The 23539-nt window shown below is 36.5% G+C and overlaps 1 protein-coding gene across 3 annotated transcripts in view; it reads right to left on the bottom strand.

Annotated features, from left to right (window-relative positions):
- Positions 1-1052: 1052 nt before the first annotated feature.
- The window catches only part of MINDY2 (MINDY lysine 48 deubiquitinase 2), an 81870-nt gene continuing 59383 nt past the window's right edge, over positions 1053-23539 (bottom strand). For 2 of the 3 annotated variants that reach the window (XM_037053987.1, XM_037053989.1), the window contains 3 exons: positions 11519-11692; positions 8550-8750; positions 4918-7304 (listed from right to left, as the gene is read on the bottom strand). In XM_037053987.1, the coding sequence (XP_036909882.1) occupies positions 7176-7304; positions 8550-8750; positions 11519-11692 (504 nt within the window). In that variant the 3' untranslated portion in view covers positions 4918-7175. Of the gene's footprint in view, positions 1735-4917; positions 7305-8549; positions 8751-11518; positions 11693-23539 lie in introns of those variants that run through there. The other variant, XM_037053988.1, reaches the window with a different exon arrangement.

The raw sequence follows: 23539 nt of genomic DNA, 5'->3' as shown, positions 1-23539 counted from the left end.
GATCAATAAAATATAATTTAAAAAATTCCTCCCTGGCTGGTGTGATTCAGTAGATTGAGTGCTGGCCTGTGAACCAAAGTGGGTTTGATTCCCAGTCGGGCACATGCCTGGGTTGTGGGCCAGGTCCCTAGTACGCGGTTGTGAGAGAGAACCAACCACACACTGATGTTTCTCTCCTTCTCTTTCTCCCTCCTTCCCCCGGCTAAAATCAAACAAATAAAATATTTAAAATAAAAAAATTCCTGTAAATAGATACTCAAGTTCATTCAAAGTACCAAAGATTATGTAATGTGCCAAGAAAATCAAAGTGAGTTAGACACGACTTTGTCCTTAAAAGGCTCACAGTCTAGCTGAAGTGCTGCAGTGAGGGGAGGCCAGCAAAACACTGTGTGGAATGAATCATTCGGCCAGAGGGTTGTGGAGTCCACAAATGCTTTCACAGAGAAACAGCAGACATTAGCTGATTTGGACATTAAATTGTTGTACAAAAACTTTACCCTGTGATTGGCTTAGTGTAACGAGAAAACTGATTCATTCTCAGGTCTTTCTAACTCAAGTCCTCCAAGAGGATAGAAGTATCCAATATAACAAACAAATCTACCATTGGGATCAAGTAATTAACTATATGGTATAGAGTTAATTGCGTCTTTCACTGCCTGGGGTTGGGGGCACCTGTCTTCATCAAGAATTGGTCCAAGTATTCTAAGAGTTCATCCTACATACATGTAAATCAATTATGTTATTCCCCATTTCCCCACTCATATTTGTAAGAAGTAGCTTAATGAGATGCATACACATAGCAGAAAGACTGTTTGGTCTAAATATCAAAGTTTATTGAAATAAAATAGAATCTATAATAAAAAATACTAAGAGTGTTATCACTGGTTACAGTTTTGAGTATATTAACAAGAAATCCAACATTTTAATCCAAGTATGACACCATCTTTGTGGTACAGTAACAAACATGAAATTAAATGTTGAACACTGAATAATCCTGTCAGAAATATTTTATACTTTCCCATCTATGCTCAGTATGTCTTTTTTAAGGAATATCCTCCAAAAGTGAAACTTTTGAATCTTGACAGTTTTTAGAATTAAATAGTTTTAGCGTGATTAGTATTTGAGAGTAACTTTCACAGAAATTCAATTCAGCCCTAAGCTGGGTAGGTGTTTTATGCCGTCTATTCAAAAAAATGTACTTCAGTGTTCTATCAGCTCTAAGGTTGCTATTATTCTTAAACTGATATTAAGAATGGTCAAAAGCTGGTCATGAAGCAAAACAGATGAGTTATCTCAGAAGTAGGAAGGGCATTAAGATAGTAAAAAAAGAGAAAAAACAGACACTCATACACTGTTTAAACTCTTCGAGAACCTTGTTTCAATGGGCCAGTCTCGGCCGAGCACGGAGACATCTGACATTTCATAGCAACTTCTTGACCCAAATAGTCTGACAGTAAAGTAAAGGAAGAAAACTTGTTTCTTCTTCTTGCTATATTTCAAGATCACTCTCTCTACAGTCTTTACAACATTTTACTTGCTACTCCCCCTGATATGTGCCACAATTCAATCGTTCTGCACAATTCAAGGAGAAAAGACTCACGGGCACTAACGTTAGGAAATGACTTTCAGGGTTTCTCTGAAGTTTCACAAGTGAAGATTATTCCTTTTGCTGACTGTTGTGTAGCAGTCATACATCAGTCTTCTATCATATTGTCTTACTTGTGATGTGCAGATCTGTGAAAACAACAGTTGTATTTTATTGAGGAAGATAAAGCACTGTAACAAAAACCACTGGAAGCTTTTCAAATCCTCATCTTTAAAAATTTGTAAAGTTTAGATCTCCTACTATATACTCTGGAAAAAAATATTATTTTACACAGATGTAAAAAGGAACAACAATATCTGACAAATTTGAGACATGCAGGACATTTAATCTTTTCAAAGATTAAATGACGTTAGTCTTAACATACATCCCATTGGTTAGACTGCTCAGCAGTCAGTTATAACATTCACTTGGACAGGTCACTGACTTGGAATTTACACGGGCAATTTAATTTCCTGACTTCCTGTTTAAAGTTGTAGCTACTAAAGCCAATGAAGCCAGGATCACCTTTAGAAAAACTTTTCTTTGTGCATGTTCTATCCAGGAGGCATCCCATTTCAAAGTAAGACATTACAGTAAGGATGGATATAATGTTCTTAGTTATTGGTGACAAATTACTACATGATTTGAGGGAACTCTTAGAATATCTGATTAAGTAGATTTTTGTAGAAAAACAATACAATTTCTTTCTTGTGGTTTAAAGCTCAGGTATTGTATTTCTGCTATGAGATTTCAACACCTTACCTGGGATAGTACCATGCCCTAAAAAACATCTGTTCTAGGCAGACAAGTCTAAATTTCTTCCTTTCTCAGAAAAATAGCATGAAGCTGAATTTGAGGCAGTAGTTGGAGTCTTTTACCCTGTTCTTGAGTTTAATGTTTTTGAGATAGATGTGAAATTAGAAACTAGAATCCTTCACATAAAAATATGTGTGCGTATCAATTCATTAAACTCAAATTACTAAAAGCAGAAACATGAGGATTAAATCAAATACATGCCTTAATTAAAATTTAGATAGATCTTCAAAGTTAAATTTGTCTGGGTCCTGCAATATGTCACTTAGACTCCATTATCTGTCTTTTGCAATTTATTTTGTTCAGGAAGCCTTCTATTTTAAATTTTAGTTTGTGTTACAGTGTTACCAAGAACAGTAACCTCAATTCATGTTTTCCCAAAAGCTTCACGGGTGTTTGACATAAAAAAAAAAGCACTAAATTACCGGAGAACGTGCCCTGGCTAGTGTGGCTCAGTAGAATGCATACCGGCCTGCAAACCAAAGGGTTGCCAGTTCGATTCCCAGCCAGGACACAAGCCTGGGTTGTGGGCCAGGTCCTTAGTGAGGGGTGTGTGAGAGGCAATCGATCAACATCTTCTTTCCTCCCTCCCCTTCTTTCCCTCTCTCTAACAATAAATAAATAAAATCTTAGAAAAAAATTACCAGAGAACCTAAGAACTCCAATTCTGATGAGTTCCTTCAACATTCTCAGTCATTTTCTAAAAAAAATTAAAACACACTTATCAAATGATATTTTATACTAAAAAAGAATTTAAATAGCCCTAAAAATGGCAGTAATTGAGATCTAAATGTATTCCATCCATGCAATAAAGTTTACATATATGGTACTAATAACCTAATACCATTATACTTTGTTCCATGGAAGAAAAGGCAGAGAATCTAAATATTTATATATATGAAAGGTACTGGGAAAAATACAATTTCAGTGCTTTTTATTTTCCCCAAATACCCTTGATTTTGACCCTATAGTCCACAGAACACAAAAGAACTGTAAAATACATTTTGGGAAGAGATGATACCATACTGAAAGACCCAGTAATTCTACAGATTATGACAGCATTAAAAACTGGCTTAAGAAAGTCATTAGGGAAAAACTTGACTTTCAAGAACAAAAACTATGCAATATTTATAATTCTTTAGGTAACACTTTGTGCTTATACTATGCCCTTTATTCACGAGTGCAAAGCACTAAAAAAGTGTCATTTATATATTTAAACTGAGGCACAGAAAGTTCACCATGGCAAGATAAAAGCCAGGTTTTTAGATGATTCAGAATTCCACACTTCCAATTCATTAAAATATAACTATTTTAATGCCTCCATCTTATTCTGTCAAACATAACTTACAACTATAGTTTAAGTTATATGCCCAAGCAGTGTGTGATTGGGAAAGCCCATAGCTTCCCATCACATTGGACATAACTGGTATATTGAATAGGAAAGTTTGTTTCGCTGAAAGAATTTTTTTAAATAAGCGAGATTGAGGACAGTTCTGGAAATTCTTGCCTTGATCCTTCTGCCTCGTATGCCTACATTAATACAGGGACCACAATAATCCTTCCCTTAAATCTCTATTTGACTTCTTGTTCCTTTCTCTCAGGTCTCTTACAGAGCTGAGGTGGTGATTTGTTAAAATAAGTTTTTGTGCAAGTATGAAATGGTTAACATTGGGTTCAGTCAAGTAATCTCTGATTCTAACTTGCTTAATCAAAACTAGGATCAAGAAGTATGAGGAAGAATTCAAAACATAATAAGGGGTAAGTTGTTAAATTCTAAAAATGTGAGGCAATGAAACAAGATATATTCTAATGCCTAACCCTAAACTTAAATTTATGCCTCATTCAGCCATCCTGACACCTCAAAACATAGCAGTTACCTTACCTAAGCACAATGGACCAGCATATTACAGGAAGCAGCCACTGCCAATTTTAGCCACCTCAAACTGCTCGGTCTTTGTATTCTTAACATGTTGACTCTTAAATTTGAGGAAAATTCCCAGATTCCTTTGAGAATCTAATTAAACTAATGGATCCTTGCTTCATAAATATACAGTAAATGCTTTTAAATGCTGATAACCTATTGTGAATCATGGCATTATTGACTCAATAGTATTAGATACGAAGACAATTCGTATTGTTAATAAAGACTGTTCACTAACCTTAAGGAATAGATTTTGAAAGTATGTGAAAGTGTAGTGATCATTTCATTCATTCATGTATCTCTCTTACTAGCTGTAATGGTGACTGATTGGTGCAAATGTGCCCCTAATCTAGCCTAAGAATATTAAAAACAAAAATGTTTGACTTCTAACTGCTGCTAGCAGTATACAGGTAACAATTTTCAAGTATTGCAAAATACCGTGAGGGAAAGAGTTTGATATACCACTACCAAATTCCAATGTACCCAAACTAGCAATGAAATGTCTGAATATACTGTGTTGCCTTAAGAAAAATATAAGAAAATAAAGACACAGTAGCTCTAAATTCTTTATAATTTTCAAGGATGGGAAACCAGAATCTCTGAGAAGCTTCTTTGTTTTAATAGAATTGAACATTTAATTTTCCCCCATAGTAATCAAAGCAAACATGTTATCACTGTTACTCTTGGTGTATCAAACATTCCAGGAATGTAGGAAAATCTGACTTGGAAATACAACATAGAAAAAGGTTAAATTAGCAAACACATTCCATGTTTTAATTATAAGCACACACTGACATCTACTTGTCTGACAGCACTGCTGCTTTGGAGTGAGTTACTGTTTACTTCCGGAGGGACGGAGAGTGGCAGCATTACCTTTCGGACAAAGTAAGACAGCAGCAGCAAATAACAGAAGAGTAACTTCTACACATACATTTTTGAGGGCAATAAATAGATAAGTATATAATTATGGGAAATATGCCTCAAATATGCTTTGTAAAATTTCTCAGGATTTATTGTTTCATTTTTTTTCTTATTAAAATACAACATACTATCACCACTATCTGTTCTGGGAAAAACAAACCCTGAGGTTCCAGTTTCCTCCTCAACCAGAGTGACATCAGGAGTAAACCCGGATAAGGCCACCTGTTTGGGCCAACAGAGCCCCCTGTGGTACGTTGGATTACTTTACCAATGTGCGCATGTTCTGTGTTACGATCAAGACCCACCAAATAGTTCACATCAAAGTTTTATATCCCAAACAGGTTCTCTGATGATTATCATGCGAGCATAGGAAATTTGAAGAAATAACAAATGGTATAACATAAATAGACATGCAATACATAAGACAAAAGATACAGCTTGACCCTGGATTTTTCCCTTAGAATAATCCCTTCCATAAATAAGACCTGACTTTTTACACAGAGACTAATCCTGTCACTTGTCTTAGATCACTGAGAATGTTAAGGACATTTAGACCATTTTTTGGTAGTCTACTGTCACCGAGACCATAAACGACACTCTCCAAGTGGACGCTCAAGTTAGACTGACGCTCTTAAACAGTTTACCGAGGCTCCGAATGCACATCACGTAACTACTTGCAGCAGCAATAGCGGTTTCAAAAATGACTAAAACAAACTTTTAAATATAAAGCATATAAAAAGGGACTGTTAAGGGTAGTTTTCCAAACTATACCTAGAAATACAGGAATATATGTGTTGCCTCATGATTAAGTTCAATAAATATTCTTTTTGAGTCCTACAAACACTACAAGATCTTATAGTTTTATCTGGTTCCCATAAGTTAAAAAATCTGATTGCTTTTATATAAATTCCTCCAACAGATTTTTATTAATTCTTTTTTACTAGACTCAGAAATTATCTCTAACTTTCTTTCAGAAATGTGCTTTTTTGTTGGTTTTAGTAAGTATACTTAATTTTCTAGCAAATAAACATGATTTAAATTTTAAGGTTCAAGGTAATTCTAGAAAAAGGTAGACACTGAACCATTTCCTTTCTCCGTGCCCATATTCACAAAGCCCAGCACCCACTGGGGTTCCCTTCTTACTCTCACCACACTATCAGGAAACAGTAACTGTGGTCCAAGTTACCTATGTTAAAGATTTCAAAATTCCTCCAAATTTCACAACACTACAAAGTCATAATATCTGCTTTTGATAAGATGAGATTAGTGTTATGCAATTTTTTGCTGCTAGAAAAGAAATACAAATCTTTATTTTTTCTAATTAAATCCAAGCTGCATGATCAGTTCTCATGATGAAATCTAAAATGTACATTCCTAAAGAAAGGTAAAGCTGTTCAAGGGCTGAACTAGTCTGATATACAATTAGGAGTTATTTATTCCTGTTATTTTTTGTCTTTTTTCCTTTTTCAACCTCTACATTAAACCCCTGGTTTCTTGTGGATTTAACATTGAAAAAATTAATTTCAGAAACTATTGTGCTAATAGTTAGCTTTCAGGAAGGAATCAGACAAAGTCAATTACCTCCATTCATTGTTAGAACAGAAGATAAAATAGCTTACTAACTGATAGGAGTTATGAATGTCACTATGACACAAAGTTTGCTGTGATTTGCTTATTTGGCTACAAGTGCAGTATTTTTCATGAATGACAACACACAGCATTTCCAACTTGTAACATGAAACTCCAGCTCATAAAGAGTGTACTGTGTGACTTGAAAAAGTTTGATTGTAGCTAAGTTAACAACCTTTCCCCTGAAAAACGAACAAAATCCATTGGGAAATCAGGCACAGACGGTATTTATCGGTTTTTCTTCCTTTCCTCCTGTGGTTTTGTTTCTTATGAAATACAGATGGTTCCAATAGAATCCAACACTTGTTACAAAATAACACAGCTATTTTTTTCCTTTTCTTTTTCTTTATCTTTTTCTCGAGGTTCCTTTCGTTTACGTTCACTATTCCCAGATTGTTTTCCACTTGATGGAGAGGCTTGTGCTGGCTGGCTTTGCTTTAGGAAAAATAAACAGGAAGAAATTACCTTAACTTTTCTAAGGTACTTAATCATAGTTATCTAGAAAGAAAAACCACATGAGTGAAAGGACTCAATGGAAAAAGAAGCTACTGGTGTATAGACTGGTTATGTTACATGGTATCTAAGTAGTTGCCTCTACCATTCTGGATAAATATAATTAATGTATCTATTAGCCTAAGTAAATAGAACTTCAAACAATAAATAACACTGTAATATTACACTGCCTGAAGCCTCAAATTCAAGAAATACTTATGATGAAGTTTAGAGAAATGTTAGTGAAAATGATACCATTTGGTAAACTACAACAGTTCTCCAAGACCACAGTAAATACCATAATAAACAGATTTTAAAAGAACAAAAATGCTGTAAACAGAATGTGGAATAAGTGTATCCAGTGAAACAAGAGACATTTTCAAATGAAAAGCTAATCATAAATGGTAGGTCTTCACTTTTAAGCTTGCAGTAGTTGAGTATTTGAACTAGAAATAGGTATGCATTTTACTGGAGACCTCTGTACTTAAATCTTCATCAGCCCTTAAAGGGCAACTTGCTTTCTTATACACATATATCAAAGGACCAATTCTTGCAAACTACAGTTAAACATAAACATGGGATTTTTAAAAAACATTAATGCAATGAGAGTTGACATATAGTAACTTACTTTACAGTCACATTGTCAGTGCTTAAAACATTCAACTAGGAAAAGTAAAAAGTGGGAATGCTAATCTTTGTAGGATACTTAGTACATGTCAGACACTGGGTTTAATTGATTTCAACCACAACCTAAGAGTTAAGGTTATCTTCTATTTTACAGACAGGGCAAAGGAGGCTAAGAAGCAGAGGGCTTGGTCTACGGGGTTGCAGGAAGTGCAAATCCACATCTCTCTGGCTCAGAAGTCTACATTCTTTCCATTGTACCTCATACTGTCCTCTAATTGACAGAAAAGACTGTGTAAATTGATTTATATTCTTTGCAGCTATTTAATAACTTCAAAAATAAATGTGAAAAATCTTGTCATCAGAACGTTAGGAAATATAACAGCACTAAATGAGAAAAATATTAAGATAATAAAAAATAGAATAATGTTATAAAATCTAATGGCTGCTAAAGTGCTAACATAATTGAAGAGTCAATGCCTAACTAAAATTTTTCTATCTCAGCATGAATGTCTATATAGTTACAGTGATCATTATGTTTAAGAATACGAACACTGGTTTTACCTGAGCCTGTGTAGAAACGGAAGCCGAAGCAGCAGCGGCGGCTGCTTGTTCCTGTTCCTGATAATATTGAGAAGCCCGTCTGTCCTCTTCTTCTTGGAGTTTCTTTGCCAGTTCCAAATCACTGATTCCTTCAGGTATTTGTTCCCAATTGATCTCTTGGCTCTGCTGTTCTTGTTGTAAAGACAATGCCATAAGATAGTCCTAAGAAATTAAATTATAACCATCTTTAGCTATGACACTTTACCCAAAAACTAGTAAGTGTAAACACAGAGGATACATCTACAAAACTATGAGAATGGCTTTTTAAAAACATACCAGAGCTGAAATGTAAAAACCAAAGTTATCCAAGTATTTCTGTTTGGGAATATAAACTTATTTCAGTGATGCTGCCATTGTTCTAAATATTTTTGGAATTCATTTGAAATTCGTTCTAGAAACAGTATATAAGGCATTTGAGAAAGTTTTAAAAATGTTTCTCCTGTTTACAAAAAAAAGTCTAGAAAATTAGGACAAAATATGAAACTATAAGAAAGTTAAAATTACCATATTATTAGACAGAGATGTGTTAAAATACATCCACCTAGTTTTGCTACATTCATATACAAATTCAAACACATCTCCGAGTCCCTAAAAATTATTATAATCTCTTTTCTTTTCCATCTAATGTAATAAAAATCTTGTTTATTTTTTATTTTTTAAAATGTTATTTATTTATTTTTTACAGAGAGGGGAAAGGAAGCAGAAAGAGAGGGAGAGAAACATCACTGTGTGATTGCCTCTCATGTGCCCCCTACTGGGGACCTGGCCTGCAATCCAGGCACGTGCCCTGACTGGGTATTGAACCAGCAACCTTTCGGTTTGCAGGCTAGCACCCAATCCACTGAGCCATACCAGCCAGGGCATGAAAATCTTCTGTTCAAAAAAATTTTAAAAATCATATACACTTTCCAAAATTATGTATTAAAATTCTACCAAAACAAGATTTTTAAAGTCAACAGAGTTGTCCACCATACAGTCATACTCAATTACTTAACCACTGTCTCTCCTTCACATATACACACACAGATTATTTCTTGTGAGAAAAAGTGATGCCTCTTTGGTCAAAAGCTATATTATCTAACTTAATACCCACTTTCACTAAGAATTAGTGCTGAGTGAAACTTGACTACTCTATGCATCTCCTCAAAATAAAAAGAAATTAAAAATTGCACAGGGTATGTTGTTTGTACTTGTCCTTGTACTATCTAGCATGACCATCTTACTGATACTAAGAATTTACCCTTCAAATTTTTCCCTCAATTCTTCAAACTCTGCTCTTTGCCAAGTTCCCTGGTCTTAAATCCATTCCTTCCTTGCTACTGCATTTGTGTGGGGGTGTATATAGTGTCAATACCTTACAACTGGGCCTCCTGTGGCAATCTGTTGCCTTGCCTTCATTCTCTCTGCTCCAATATCTTGTACATATCATGATTAGAAAAATTGTTTAATTTTTTAAGTAATATTAAAAAACAATGGGGATATATAGGGATACAGTTTCTGAAACACAATGAGTATGTTTATTATTATGATTGTCAAAGGAAAGTGAAAAGTCCTAGAAATATTGACATTTGTTTGAATCAAGTATTCCTCCATGCATTCATTCTTTGCTATTCAAATTGCCATTATATAACAACATATAGTATTAGTTGGTCAAATAACTGCTAGAACTACAGAATCTTTGAGGGCAAAATCAAATGATTTATCTTTCTGTCTCTAGGACCTTGTTATAGTGCCAAGAATATATTGCTCAATGGATATTGGCTAAATGAACGCGGTCTCTACGAACTTAAATTGCTACTAGCAAAACATATGTTAATCATTTAACATAAAAATATTTCAGCCTCAGTTGGAGAAGTCACATCACTGTTACACTTCTAGTAATAAACATTGTGGCCGCAACCCTGCTCACCTGTTGCAGGCAAAAATCTTATGTCTCAGTTCTAAATGGGTATCCTCCTCACTAATCTACTCTTCCTTAACTTGGACTCTAAGGCTTAGAATACCCACCTACACTTTACCCCGTGCATGCTATCTTCAAGACTCCCTCTTTTCTACGTTTTCTGATTAGCCAAAATATATCCCAAATATGTACTTGTCTCTTCATCTCTACCACCCAATACTAAGCATCATCCCTTCTTGCTTGGACTACTAGTCTCGACTTATACCTGTGTCCTTCCTCTGTAGTCTCCATCCAGCAACCAGCCAACCTACCTTCCTTCTTTCCCCTCTCCCTTCCTCCTTTCCTTCCTCCATTTTTAATCCTCACCCAAGGACATGCCCACTGACCCCAGAGGGAGAAGCGGGAGAGAGAGAGAAACCAGTGTGAGAGAGAACACCAATTGGCCACCTTGTGCATGGGCCCCATGCTACCACCCACTAAGCCACCCAGCCAGGGCCACTTGGCAACCTTTTAAAAAGGTGAAGCAGCCCTGACTGGTTTGGTTTAGTGGCTTGGATGTTGCCCCATAAGCTAAAGAGTCGCTATTTTGATTCCTGGTCAGGGCACTTGCCTGGGTTGCAGGCCAGGTCCCCAGTAGGGGGTGTGTGAGAGGTAACTGATTGATGTTTCTGTCCTTCTCTCCCCTACCCCGCCCGTCATCCCTTTGTCTAAAAATAAGTGAAAAAAAATTTTTTGAAGGTAAAGTAGATCATGTCACTTCTACGTGGTATACTTAGGCCATCTTTCCTACTACAACTCAAATCAAATTCAAACTGTTTACCATGACCATCACAGTTCTGTATGATGTGGTCTTCTGAAGTATGTAATTAATGTACCTACAGAATGATCGCTTACCTATTTAGGAAGTATCAGGAAAATTTCACAAGTATATTAATGAATAAATCTTTACTTCAAAAGTTTTGGATAACTAAATTCATATTTGAAAGGAATGAGTATTTTAAACAAAATAAAGAAGACAAAACAAAGTTACCTGATCTATTTGATCTTGTTGTCCTCTGTATACAGTTTCAGGATCTGAAGGAGGCCGCAGATGAAATTCTGAGTCACAGAAATTTCCATCGCCATCAACATTGTGCAGGCTTTCCCAAACAACTTTTTCTTCAGTAAGAAACCCCTGGTCTGTTACCAGCAAATATAGTAGACCCTTAATAAAAAACAAAAAAAGAAAAAGGACTGTTAGATTAAGTAAAACTAATCACCATATTTTTGGGACTATAAGACACACTGTACCTCCCAAATTTGGGAGGAAAATGGGGGTCTTATAGTCTAAATGTAGAGTTACATTCTCATTGGTGAAATATTATGTTATTTATGTTATTAAGTATTTTACCACATGTTTTGCTTCAAAAAATATTTTCCTCCTCTAAAACCTAGGTGCATTTTATGGTCTGAAAAATATGGTCATATATAAGAGAAATTTTAAAATCTGTATACTTGAAGCATATTCATTATTCCTACTAGTTAGATATGCACAACATCGTAAATAGTAGACCAAGTAGGTATCTTATTTGTTCGATGCATTAAATATACCTGTCTTTGAATATCACATTGCCTACAGTCATAGCCTATTTGACTAATCCAACTCATACCAATTTTCCTTCCTCTGTACCATTAGTTGCTCTTCTTTCACACACCAACAGTACTTTGTACCTGTGTCCACTGTAGCACTGAATCACACTATACCATGCTTGTGTTTTCCTGCCCCATTCCCCAGACTATATGTTTTAACCTCTATATTTTTGGCCCTTGGTCACTGCCAAAGAATTTAGCATTGAACTCTAATTTTTCATATGCTTTAGTTCTAACTCCAATCATGTGTAAAGTGTCCCTAGTATATCACATAAGAATTGTAAGCCATTTTCTTCAGATTTGCCAAGGATGTGACTCTCATTTACTTGTTCAGAGTTCCCACTGGTTAACTCAGTGTTTATTATCACACAAAAATCATACTTTTCATGTTCTCTCTTATCATCACAATTAACCTTAATAATTAAGAATAAGAAATTATTTAAAGAGTTTGACAGTGTAGGTAGAGAAATTATTAAATTAATTCTGAAGCTTTAAAAATTAAATAATTATTTTTGAACATTTATTATGGGTTCACTGAGGGACATGACTCTTCCTAATGTACAAAGTCTTTCCTGCTGTCTACTACCAGTTACATTCAAGAGTTAGCTATAGATATTGACTGATTTGTATAGTCAATTATTATATAGCAGCATGAAATTATTATAGCAGCATGAAGAGTATTCATGAAGAAAAATATTTTGATATAAAATTTAAAGACATTGTTTCAAGTAAAAATTAAGTCCAGGTCAATAATTTTTTTAAAAGTCAGGTATGTTTCAATTCATCAAATACCTGAATGTCTATCACATGCTCAGCACTATGCTAAGTGCTTGAGGATTCATGTCATAGAAAATAATAACTCTATCTTAGTTTGGTATTAGCACTTTATACACTGAATTGTAGTTATCTGCTTACTTAATCATCCCTCAATACATTTCAAGCTCCTTGAGGGCCAGAGCCATGGTCCTTGTGATCTATTGTAACATATATATTTTTAAGATTTTATTTATTTATCTTTAGAGGGGAAGGGAAAGAGAGAAGGAGAGAAACATCAATGTATGGTTGCCTCTCATGCGTCCCCTGGTGGGAACTGGCCTGCAACCCAGGCATGTGCCCTGACTGGGAATTGAACCGCGATCATGTGGTTCACAGGCCCGTGGTCAATCCACTGAGCTACACCAGCCAGGGCTATTGTAACATATTTTTAATACCTGGTTAGAACCTATCTTGTCCTAGAATAATTTAAGAAAAAAAATACAAACAAGCAAGCAAAATATGACCAAAGACACTGAAATATGGAACAGGCTGACAGGGACCAGAGGGGAGAGGGGAGGGAATCACAGGGGAAAAGGGGAACACATGGACAATAACTAAGGTGGGGGGCGGAAATGGGAGGGAGGTGGGGAGCACTGTGGGGGGGCAGGGCTGGGAATATAAGACAGAAAACTGTACTTGAACAAGAATTAAAATAAAAGAAAGAAAAAAAATAAAAGTCCTACCCAGCCAACTTTCGACAGAATAGATCTGACCCTTCTGTTCATACTTATCACAATATATTTCAACATACCATTACATTATACCATATCTAGGCTTTATAATTTATTTTATGTCAATCATATTAGATTGGTTGTGTGCTAGGGGAGGAACCACAATCTTATGAATAATTTTTCTCCAATGCTACTTTAGGATGGGTAATTTCTTTTTTAAAAAAGTAATAATAAGCATGATGGTTTCTATTAAAGCTATTATCATCCACAGTATGTGAATATTTATGTTTTATCTAAAAAGGTATTCTATTCCTGGTATAACTGACCCATCTTCTCAAGGACCATCAGCCTCAATTTCTTCCTCTTTTATATCTTGACATTTATGAAAACCATGTGTAAATGGTCCACTGTCAACCATGCTTATTACTCAATAGTCTTTTACATAACTGCAGTATAGAACAGCAAAGTATTTATTCATTTAATACTGAATACCTCTGGCCCACCTTTCCTGAGAGTCTATGGTTAAATTACTATCAAGAACACTTTTTGCACCCTGGCTGGTGTAGCTCAGTGGATTGAGCGCTGGCCTGTGAACCACATGATCGCGGTTCAATTCCCAGTCAGGGCACATGCCTGGGTTGCGGGCCAGTTCCCATCAGGGGACGCATGAGAGGCAACCATACACTGATGTTTCTCTCCTTCTCTCCTTCCTTTCCTCTCTAAAGATAAATAAATAAAATCTTTAAAAAAAAAAAGAACACTTTTTGCTTTTTTACACACCATCACTTTTGCTACAGTATGTAGCCAGAGTTTTCTCTTCTAAGCCCTACTCTTCTTTCTAATCTCACTCACCAGTCTCTAAAATACTAATTTCATAAAAAATAACTAATACAGGATGCATATATTACATTCTTAAATTATTTATTCATGTATAAAATGTATAAATTATATAAAAGTGATAAAAACCAACAGATAATTTTTATAGTTCTTTAAATGAGGCAATTGAATAACAAAAGAAAACTGGTAATATCTTGACAAATTAGTTCTGTACAGAGTATGAATAACATAATGTCAATATCATTACAATTTATAAATGGATACAATTAAACTTGGTGAATATAAGAAAAAAATAAGTAATTCCAGCCTTTAAAATACAGAAGAAAGCACTACCTGAGTATTTTTTGTTAACTATTTGGATTCAAATTACTTTAATATCTTTGAACTTAAGCTTTCTTTTCTTATGAAGTGATATAGAGACAGATTTAAAAATTTCTAGGTTATTTTATGAATTGAAAGATGAACTTTATTCCTACTTAACAAGCATAAATTTTATCCACAAATAGGTCTACCTACAGAGGCAGAGCTGTTGAGAATGTGGACGTGAAGTTAGACTGGTGCTGCTTACAAGCTGAGTGGTCTGGGACAAGTAACTTAGGGCCTTCAAATATGTTCTCTCAGTTGTAAAGTAATAAGGGAGTAATAATATTCACAGTTGTGAAAATTAAATGAGACAACAAATATAAAGTGCTTAGCACAATTCAAAGCACATGGTGCTTAATGAATATAAGATATTATATTCATGATTATTACCTACTTATCTCAGTTTCTGTATCTGCCTTCTTCTCCCAGTTAAAAGAAAAGGAAAAATCTCTCTGCCTGTACTATGGGATTTACCACTTTCTTTACTCTGCTTCCACATTTCTCTATCCCTTGCTCCTATTTAAAAAACAAAATTTATTATTATTTTTTAAAATAAATTTAAGACTATTAACCTTTTTCCCACCTAAGATTTTATTTATTTATTTTCAGAGAGAGGAGAAAGAAGGGAGAAAGAGAAGGAGACAAACATCAATCGGTTGCCTTTTGTTTGCCCCCAAATGGGGACCTAGTCTGCAACCCAGGCATGTACCCTGACAGGGAACTTAACCAGTGACCTTTTGGTTGGCAGGCCAGAGCTCAATCCACTGAGCTATGCCAGCCAGGGCTAAAAGAAAATTTAAAAGAAAGTGACAATATTTGATGCATCAACCACCTTTTAAGAATAACTATATTGGGGGGGCGGCAGGGCTGGGAATACAAGAAAGAAAACTGTACTTGAACAGGAGTTAAATAAAAACAAAACAAAACAAAACCAAAAAGAATAACTATATTAAGCCCTATACAAAGCAGGAGGCTGCTGCTTTGATTCCTGGTCAGAGCACATGCCTGGGTTGCGAATCAGTTGGTCCATGTGCCAGAGGCAATCGATATTTCACTCACACATCGATGGTTCTCTCCCTCTCTTTCCTCCTCCCTTCCCCTCTTTCTAAAAAAAAACCCAAAAAACAAAACAAATAAAATCATTACAAAAATAAAATAATGAAAGTAAATAAATTTTTATTTAAATATAGCCTTCTGTGAAAAAAATCCCACTATAGTCTTAGTCAAACAGAAAAGAGAATGGACAAAGTTAACTCTTTATCACGGCTCTGGTACATATCTGGAACTGTATCTCCTTCTATACTACTCTTCACTGCTAATCCCTAAATGTAAAGTAAAAAGGCAAACAAAACCTTTGTAAAGTAAAAAGGCAAATAAAACCTTGGTTATGAATATACTCCAGAGAGATGTCAGCAATTTGAAACCAAGAGGCAGAGAAAAGTTATGACATGGACATAAAGTTGATAAGGAAAAGGGATGTTCAAGAGGGAGTCATGACAGGAAAGAGCTGTGCACATGTCATCATATAAACCAAAGACCCAGAAGCTAGGTTATCTAGACAGGGGCCAAGGAATTAGTAGTTTATCCTACTTGAGAGCAAGCAGAAAGTATTGGAGAAGGGGGGTGGATCATAAAAATAAAACAGAATAACTAGATCTTGGATACAGAATTATGTATGTATATATAAGAATCTAATAGTCATGATCATATGGATAGTGTCAGAAGCAAAACAGAATGTTTCTATGAAAAAGGTAGTTTATTCATGGCTCATTTTTATACTGTCAAATTTCCTGCCTGTAGACAAAGTCATCTCACTATCTACAACCACAGGAATGGCCCTGAGAGCATCTGTTCTCTCACTAGGGTCTCCTGCTGCTGCTCTCAGATTCTACTTCAGGTATGCTGATTAAAAACACAGATCTTCAGAGAATAACATATATAATGTGGATTTGCCATGATGATCTGTCCAGTTTAATTGTACAAGATTAAGTGGAAATATGTGGAGCAAATTACCATAGCGATAGCAGAAATTGGGGCTATATGTATTTGCTGCCAATGGACAGATGATGGATGAATAGTTTAATCAAGGATTCAAGGGGGTGCTATTAAAACAAACAACCACAAAAGCTGGACTGGATTACTTTCCAGTCATGGAGGAAACAGCATAAAGTACTTGTTCAGAGTTTAGGAATAGTAAACCACAAAGCTGGAAATGATAAGAGGACTTTTCACCCTGGCTGGTGTGGCTCAGTTGATTGAGCGCCAGCCTGTGAATCAAAGGTTCACTGGTTCAATTCCCAGTCAGGGCACATGTCTGGGTTGCAGGCCAGGTCCCCAATAGGGGGCACGTGAGAGGCAACTACACACTGATGTTTGTCTCCCTCTCCCTCTAAAAATAAATAAATAAATAAATAATTTTAAAGAGGATTTTTCTACAACAGGAAGCAGAGGTATCTGTCAGAGAAAGGTGAAGGTCACAGAAAACATGCGATCAAAACCATAGGTCATACTGTGTTTACTTGGAAAATGTGAGGTTGACTGGCAGACATTACACAGAAGAGGGGGGAATCAATTTGATGAACATATCCACTGTGACTCTTCAATGGCAGAAGGCCTAGTAAAAAGTCTACAGGGAAAAAAGATGGGAAGGTAAAGTTCATAAATGGAGAATACTCTTTCCAAATACAAGTTTCAGAAATATCACTGGTGTAGCTCAGTGGATTGGGCATGGGGCTATGAACTAAAGGATCGCGGTTTGATTTCCAGTCAGGGCACATGCCTGGGTTGCAAGCCAGTCACCAGCAGGGGACAGTTCCCAGTAGGGGACACACGAGAAGAAACTATACATTGATATTTCTCTTCCTCTCTCTTTCCCTTCCCTTCTAAAGATAAATTTTAAAATCTAATAAATAAATAAAATTATTTTAAAAAAAGAAATAGCTATACTCTCTAACGCTTTGGTGTATAGAGAGTGCCAAAAATTCTAACCTAAAAGAGAATCTGTCTTGTCGCTATCCAATGTCTAGAAATAGGAGTTAGAACAAAAGTATAGTACTGGAGAATGTTATAACAGACACATACGTCCCCTTTGGTCAAACAACAATCCATAGCTCATACATCTCTAAAGTTCCAAAAGACTTTAGATGACAAAAGTTTTTACCCATAAGTTAGAGTTTAGTAAATTCCTAAGAAAATTGACAGGCAACCAATAAAAGACACTGGAAATGACCTTTCCTAAGTAATCCCTTTTGTGCTGCCAACATGGAATTCTTCCTTGTTGGTCTTGGTCCTGAGATGATAATGATATATGATATGATATAGGTACCAGAGAGTATAAAGATACTTTCTGCAAATTCTAAAAAATAAGCCCCAATAATAAAATAATAAATTTGTAGATATTTATGACTGATTGCCAATTTATTATTATAGGTCTCTAGTTACAGATACCATTTACCTGTATTAGAAAGAACTCTATCCAGATACTAAATTTTTTTTGGTTGAAAGTATATCTGAATTCTGTGGGATGAACTGTGTCTGTACCACAGCACAGGTATTCCAAGGAGTTCACAGAGACAGACAGGTGGGAAGTGATCATTAAATGTGAATGCATAAAATGTCCCTAAAATCTAAGAGTTCTTCAAAAGTGAAATGTTAAAAGGCATTATGAAGATCTACTGTAGTATTAAATGTAGCCTAATCTTATTTGAAAAAGCAGCTTTCTAGTCTTTTCCTTATTTGTATCATTATTATATCACAGATTCCCTGGCACTCAAGTTTATAAAGAAATAAAAAACTCTAACAATCCAGGAATTAGTGATAGAGAATAATAGTTTGAATGCTTAACAGTTTTAACACAACAAGGGAACAATCCCCCATCCTATTTCCTTATTAAGCAAATGGATACTATTTTGGAGGAATTCCTTTCTAAATTTTATTAAGTATTCCTTCAGGGCTTGTTCTACAGCAAGTGCCGAAGGAGTGCTGTAAATTCTACTGTAAATTCAGTTAATCAGTCACTAGATCAATGAGGAGGAAAAGTGTCTCTGACTCTTCTAAACAAGGTACTCACTGAGCACTCAGCCAGAAATAAAGCAGTGTCTTATTTAAAGATCCTTAGATTGGAATTATAGTTGAAGAGAAATGAAGAATATAGGATGGAGAGCATATTTATTTATGCTCCACTTTCTTTTTTTTAATTTAATTATTATTCAAGTACAGTTTTCTGTCTTTTACTCCCATCCCAGCCCACCCCCCGTGCTCCCCACCCCCTCCCATTTCCACCCCCCTTAGTTGTTGTCCATGTGTCCTTTTTACTAGTTCCTGTAGTATGCTCTACTTTCCAATGGAAAGTTTGTTTCCATTAGATCCTGGTTTGAACAAAGCAACCATAGGAATCTACATGAAGAAAAACGAGAACTCTGAATATGGACTGGGTATTAGATGATATTAAAAAATGATAGTTAATTTTGTTAGAAGCAACAATGGTATGAAATTTACTTGAAAAAATATTCTCGTTTAGATATGCATATTAAAGTATAAACAAAAAGAGAAAAGCAGTATAATGTCAAAATTGTTGGACTTCTGTTCAAGATGGCAGCAGAAGTAAACATGGCTCACCTCCTTACATAACTGGATCAAAATTACAACTGTAGAAAAACCATCACTCAGAACTGTCAGAAAGCAAGCTAAATGGAAGTTCTACAACTACAGAATTAAAGAAGAAACCACAATGAGACCTGTAGTAGGGGCAGAAATGTAGAATGCCCTGGACCCACAACCTTGTGTGGCACATAAAAATCAGAAGGCATATCTCAGGAGTGAGGGGTCCCAGCCTCATACCGGCCCCCCCAGCCCAGGGTTCTAGTGCCAGGAACATAAGTTGCCATAACTTCTGGCTGTAAAAACCAGTGGGGATTGAGGCTGTGGAAGACAGAAACTTCTGGAGTCCCAGGCAGTTTCGCTTAAAGGGCCCATTCACCCATTCATGGACTTGCTTGGACTCACTCCCTCTGAGCTCCAGCCCAGAGGCAACAGACTGAAAGACATCAAAGACATATAAAGAGGAACTGAATTGTCCAGCATCAGGGTGAGAGCTAGGGGGCAGCTTTCTCCAGACAGAAGTGCTGGCAGAGGCCATTGTTCATCTTCTGAGTCCTCCCCCAAAGAGCTATAGTTGGACACTATATCTGACACTCCATCAACATGGCTCACAGTTTGTCCCACTCCGGTGGTTGCCTGAGGCCCTATCCCACCCAGCTTTCGCTGGTTTCTTATGTGTTCATTTTCATTTGTTTCCAGGTTCATACCATTGTGATCAGAGAAGATGCTTGATATGATTTCAATCTTATTCAATTTGTTAAGACTTATTTTGTGATCTAACATGTGATCTACTTTTGAGAATATTCCATGTGCCCTTGAGAAGATCGTATATTCTGCTTTGGGATGAAATGTTCTGCAAATACAATTAAATCCTCCAATACAGTGTGGCATTTAAGGTCACTGTTGCCTTGTTGATTTCTATCTAGAAGATCTATCCATTGATGACAATGAGGTGTTAAAATCCCCTACTCTGACTGTACTGCCATCAAGCTCTACCTTCATGTCCACCAAGATTTTCTTTATATATTTAGGTGCTCTTATATCGGGTGCATACATGTTTACAAGGGTTATATCTTCTTGTTGGATCAATCCCTTTAATATTATGTAGTAACGTTCTCTGTCTCTTATTATGGCCTTTACTCTGAAGTCTATTTTGTGAGATATAAGTATTGCTAACCCAGCCTTTTTTTTTCATTTCCACTTGCATGCTGTATTTCTTTCATCCTTTTACTTTCAGTCTGTGTGTATCTTTTGTTCTGAGGTGAGTCTCCTGTGGATAGAATATATGAGGTCTGTCCAGAAGGTAACCAGCCAGGTAATATGGAAAATGGAGGCATTTATTGAAGATACAAGAAACACTGTACATAGGACAATGATGCCTCAGTCCCCTTCAAAGTAGGCACCTTGGGACCTCACAACAATTCTCCATTAGTTGCCCTGTCACATTTTTCTGAACCTCATCAATGGTCTGAAATCTCTTCACTTTCAAAGGTGATTTTCAGTTTTGGGAAAAGCCAGATGTCACAGGTGCCAAAAAACCCTGTAGGAAGCATGATGCATGAGGGGGTGCACTGTTGTGAAGTTGCCCATCGCCAGTTACCCAGAGCCGCAGCTGTTTTCATTGTATTGCATCTCTTGATCAACAAAGAACATTGAGGTAACACTCCTTATTAATTATTCGACCTGGGAGGTCATACATGTAATGGACAATACCTTTCCAATAAAAAGCACAGTTAACATCGGCTTGATCTTGCTGTGACTTTGTTGCACCTTCCTCAGGTGTGGAGAACCAGGTGACTTCCATTGGGACAACAGGGCCTTTGTTTCTGGATCACAGTCACAGACCCATGATCCGTCTCTGGTTATGACTGTCTTGAGGAAATCTGGTTCATTGGTAGCGGTTTGAATCAAGTCATTAGAAACTGCAGCACGGTGTTCCTTCTCTGGTAGCAGAAACTGCAGAACAAATTTTGCCATGACATGTTTCATGCCAAGATCTTGCGTCAAAATCTCGGACACGGTAGTTTTTGGAAGCCCCAGATCAGCTTCTAGTTCTTGCACTGTCAATTACCGATCTTTGTGATTGCAGCCCGTACAGGTTCAATGTTCCCAGGTGTTCTGCTTGTTACCCAGATGCTGTCCAAGAGGTCCCTTAACTTTTCCTGTGTTCTGCCTTCCAGAACATGGATCACTTTCAAAAGATTCTCAACCATCTTTGAAGCATTTGTGCCACACGTTTATTTGTGCTGCACTTACTATGTCATCCCCAAAAGCCTTCTGAATCATCCAAACAGGATGTTTCCGTGGAGGAATGTTCAAGCTTAATGTAACATTTGATGCAGATTAATTGCTCTACTTGCTCATTTTGAATGGCATGGCCACGCAGTACACATGCTCACTCAAGAGCGTCTACCATGCCACTAACTAATATAGTTAAGTAGGTGTCATTGGTCACATATGGCTATTCTAGTCCACTTCCCTAGCTGCCAGGTTACATGGATGTCATGCAAACCATTATTATATTAACAATGGCTAGACATTTTCCAGACAGGCCTCCTATATGGGTCATGTTTTCTTATTCATTTGGCTACCCTATGTCTTTTGATTGGGGCATTTAATCCATTTACATTTAAGATTATTATTAATAAGTACTTATCTGTTGTAATTTTATTATTTATACTTATGTTCCTCTTTATATTTCTTCTTCTTAATGCAGGCCCTTTAACTCTTGCAATACTGGCTTCATGGTAATAAACTCCTTAGGGTTGGTTTTTTGTTTTTGTTTTTGTCTAAGAAGTTCTTTATTTTGCCTTCAATTTACATTCTAAATGATAGCCATGCTGAATAGCACAGCCTTAGCTATAGGTTCATGTTTTTCATCACTCTGTATACTTCCTGCCAATCCCTTCTGGCCTGGAGTTTCTGTTGAGAAATCAGCTGACAGCCTTACAGGAGCTGCCTTGAGGGTAACTGTCTCTCCCTTGCTGTTTTTAAGTTTCTCTATCTTTAACCTTTGGCTTTTTTTAAAAGATTTATTTTTAGACAGAGGGAAAGGGAGGGAGAAAGAAAGGGAGAGAAACATCAATGTGTGGCTGCCTCTCCTGCATCACCAACTGGGGACCTGGCCTACAATCCAGGCATATGCCCTGACTGGGAATTGAACCAACGACCCCTTGGTTCACAGGCCAGCACCCAATCCACTAAGCCACACCAGCCAGGGCTAACCTTTGGCATTTTAATTATTATGTGTCTTGGTGCAGGTCTCTTTTTGTTCATCTTGATTTGGACTCTCTCTGTTTACTGAGCTTGTGTGACTTTTTCCTTCAGCAGGTTAGGGACCTTTTCAGCCATTATTTCTCCAAACAGGGTCTCTATCCCTTGCTTACTCTCTCCTCCTTCTGGTATCCTTATGATGTGGATGTTGTTACCCATGATGTTGTCCCAGAAATCCCTTAACTTTCCTTTTAATTTGTAAAACTTTCTCTCTCTCATTTAAAGCCTTACCTTTGGACACACTCACTGATTTTAGAAAGAGCAGAAGAGAGGGAGAGAGAAAAGGGAAGAGGAACACTGATGTGAGACAGAAACACTGACTGCTTGCCTCTCGCACACCCCTGACCATGGACTGAATCCACAACCCTAGCATATGCCCTGACCAGGAATCAAACCTGCAACCTCTTAGTTTACAGGACAATGCTCTAACCAACTAAGAAATACCAGCCAGGGCCTCTTTTCTTTTTGGTGCTCTGCTGGGGTGCTTACTGTTATCTTGTCCTCTAAATCACTAATCTGATCCTGTGCTTCAGCTAACCTGCTATTGATTCCCTCTAGTGTACTCTTCATTTCTGACTGGCTCTTTTTTATGATTTCTATGTCCTTTTTAATGTTTACTATCTCTTTAAGTTCTCATTGAGATCATCCATTCTTCCCCTAAGGTCCTTGAGTATCCTTATAACCATCGTTTTATACTTTGCATCTGGTCTCTTGGTTGCTTCCATTTCATGTATCTTTTTCTGGGGATTTCCTAGTTCTTTCATTTGGGTCATATTTCTTTGTCTCCCCACTTGTCCCTGTGTGTTAGGTAGATCTGCTATAACTTCCAAACTTATTATCATAGCTTTATGATGAAGGTGTCT

Source organism: Sturnira hondurensis, unplaced genomic scaffold (assembly GCF_014824575.4).
Source record: "Sturnira hondurensis isolate 20B ecotype Veracruz unplaced genomic scaffold, ASM1482457v3 Scaffold0008196, whole genome shotgun sequence".
Lineage (NCBI taxonomy): Eukaryota > Metazoa > Chordata > Mammalia > Chiroptera > Phyllostomidae > Sturnira > Sturnira hondurensis.
The sequence above is the reverse complement of the archived record's forward strand: the minus strand, read 5'-3'. Positions and strand labels throughout refer to the sequence as shown.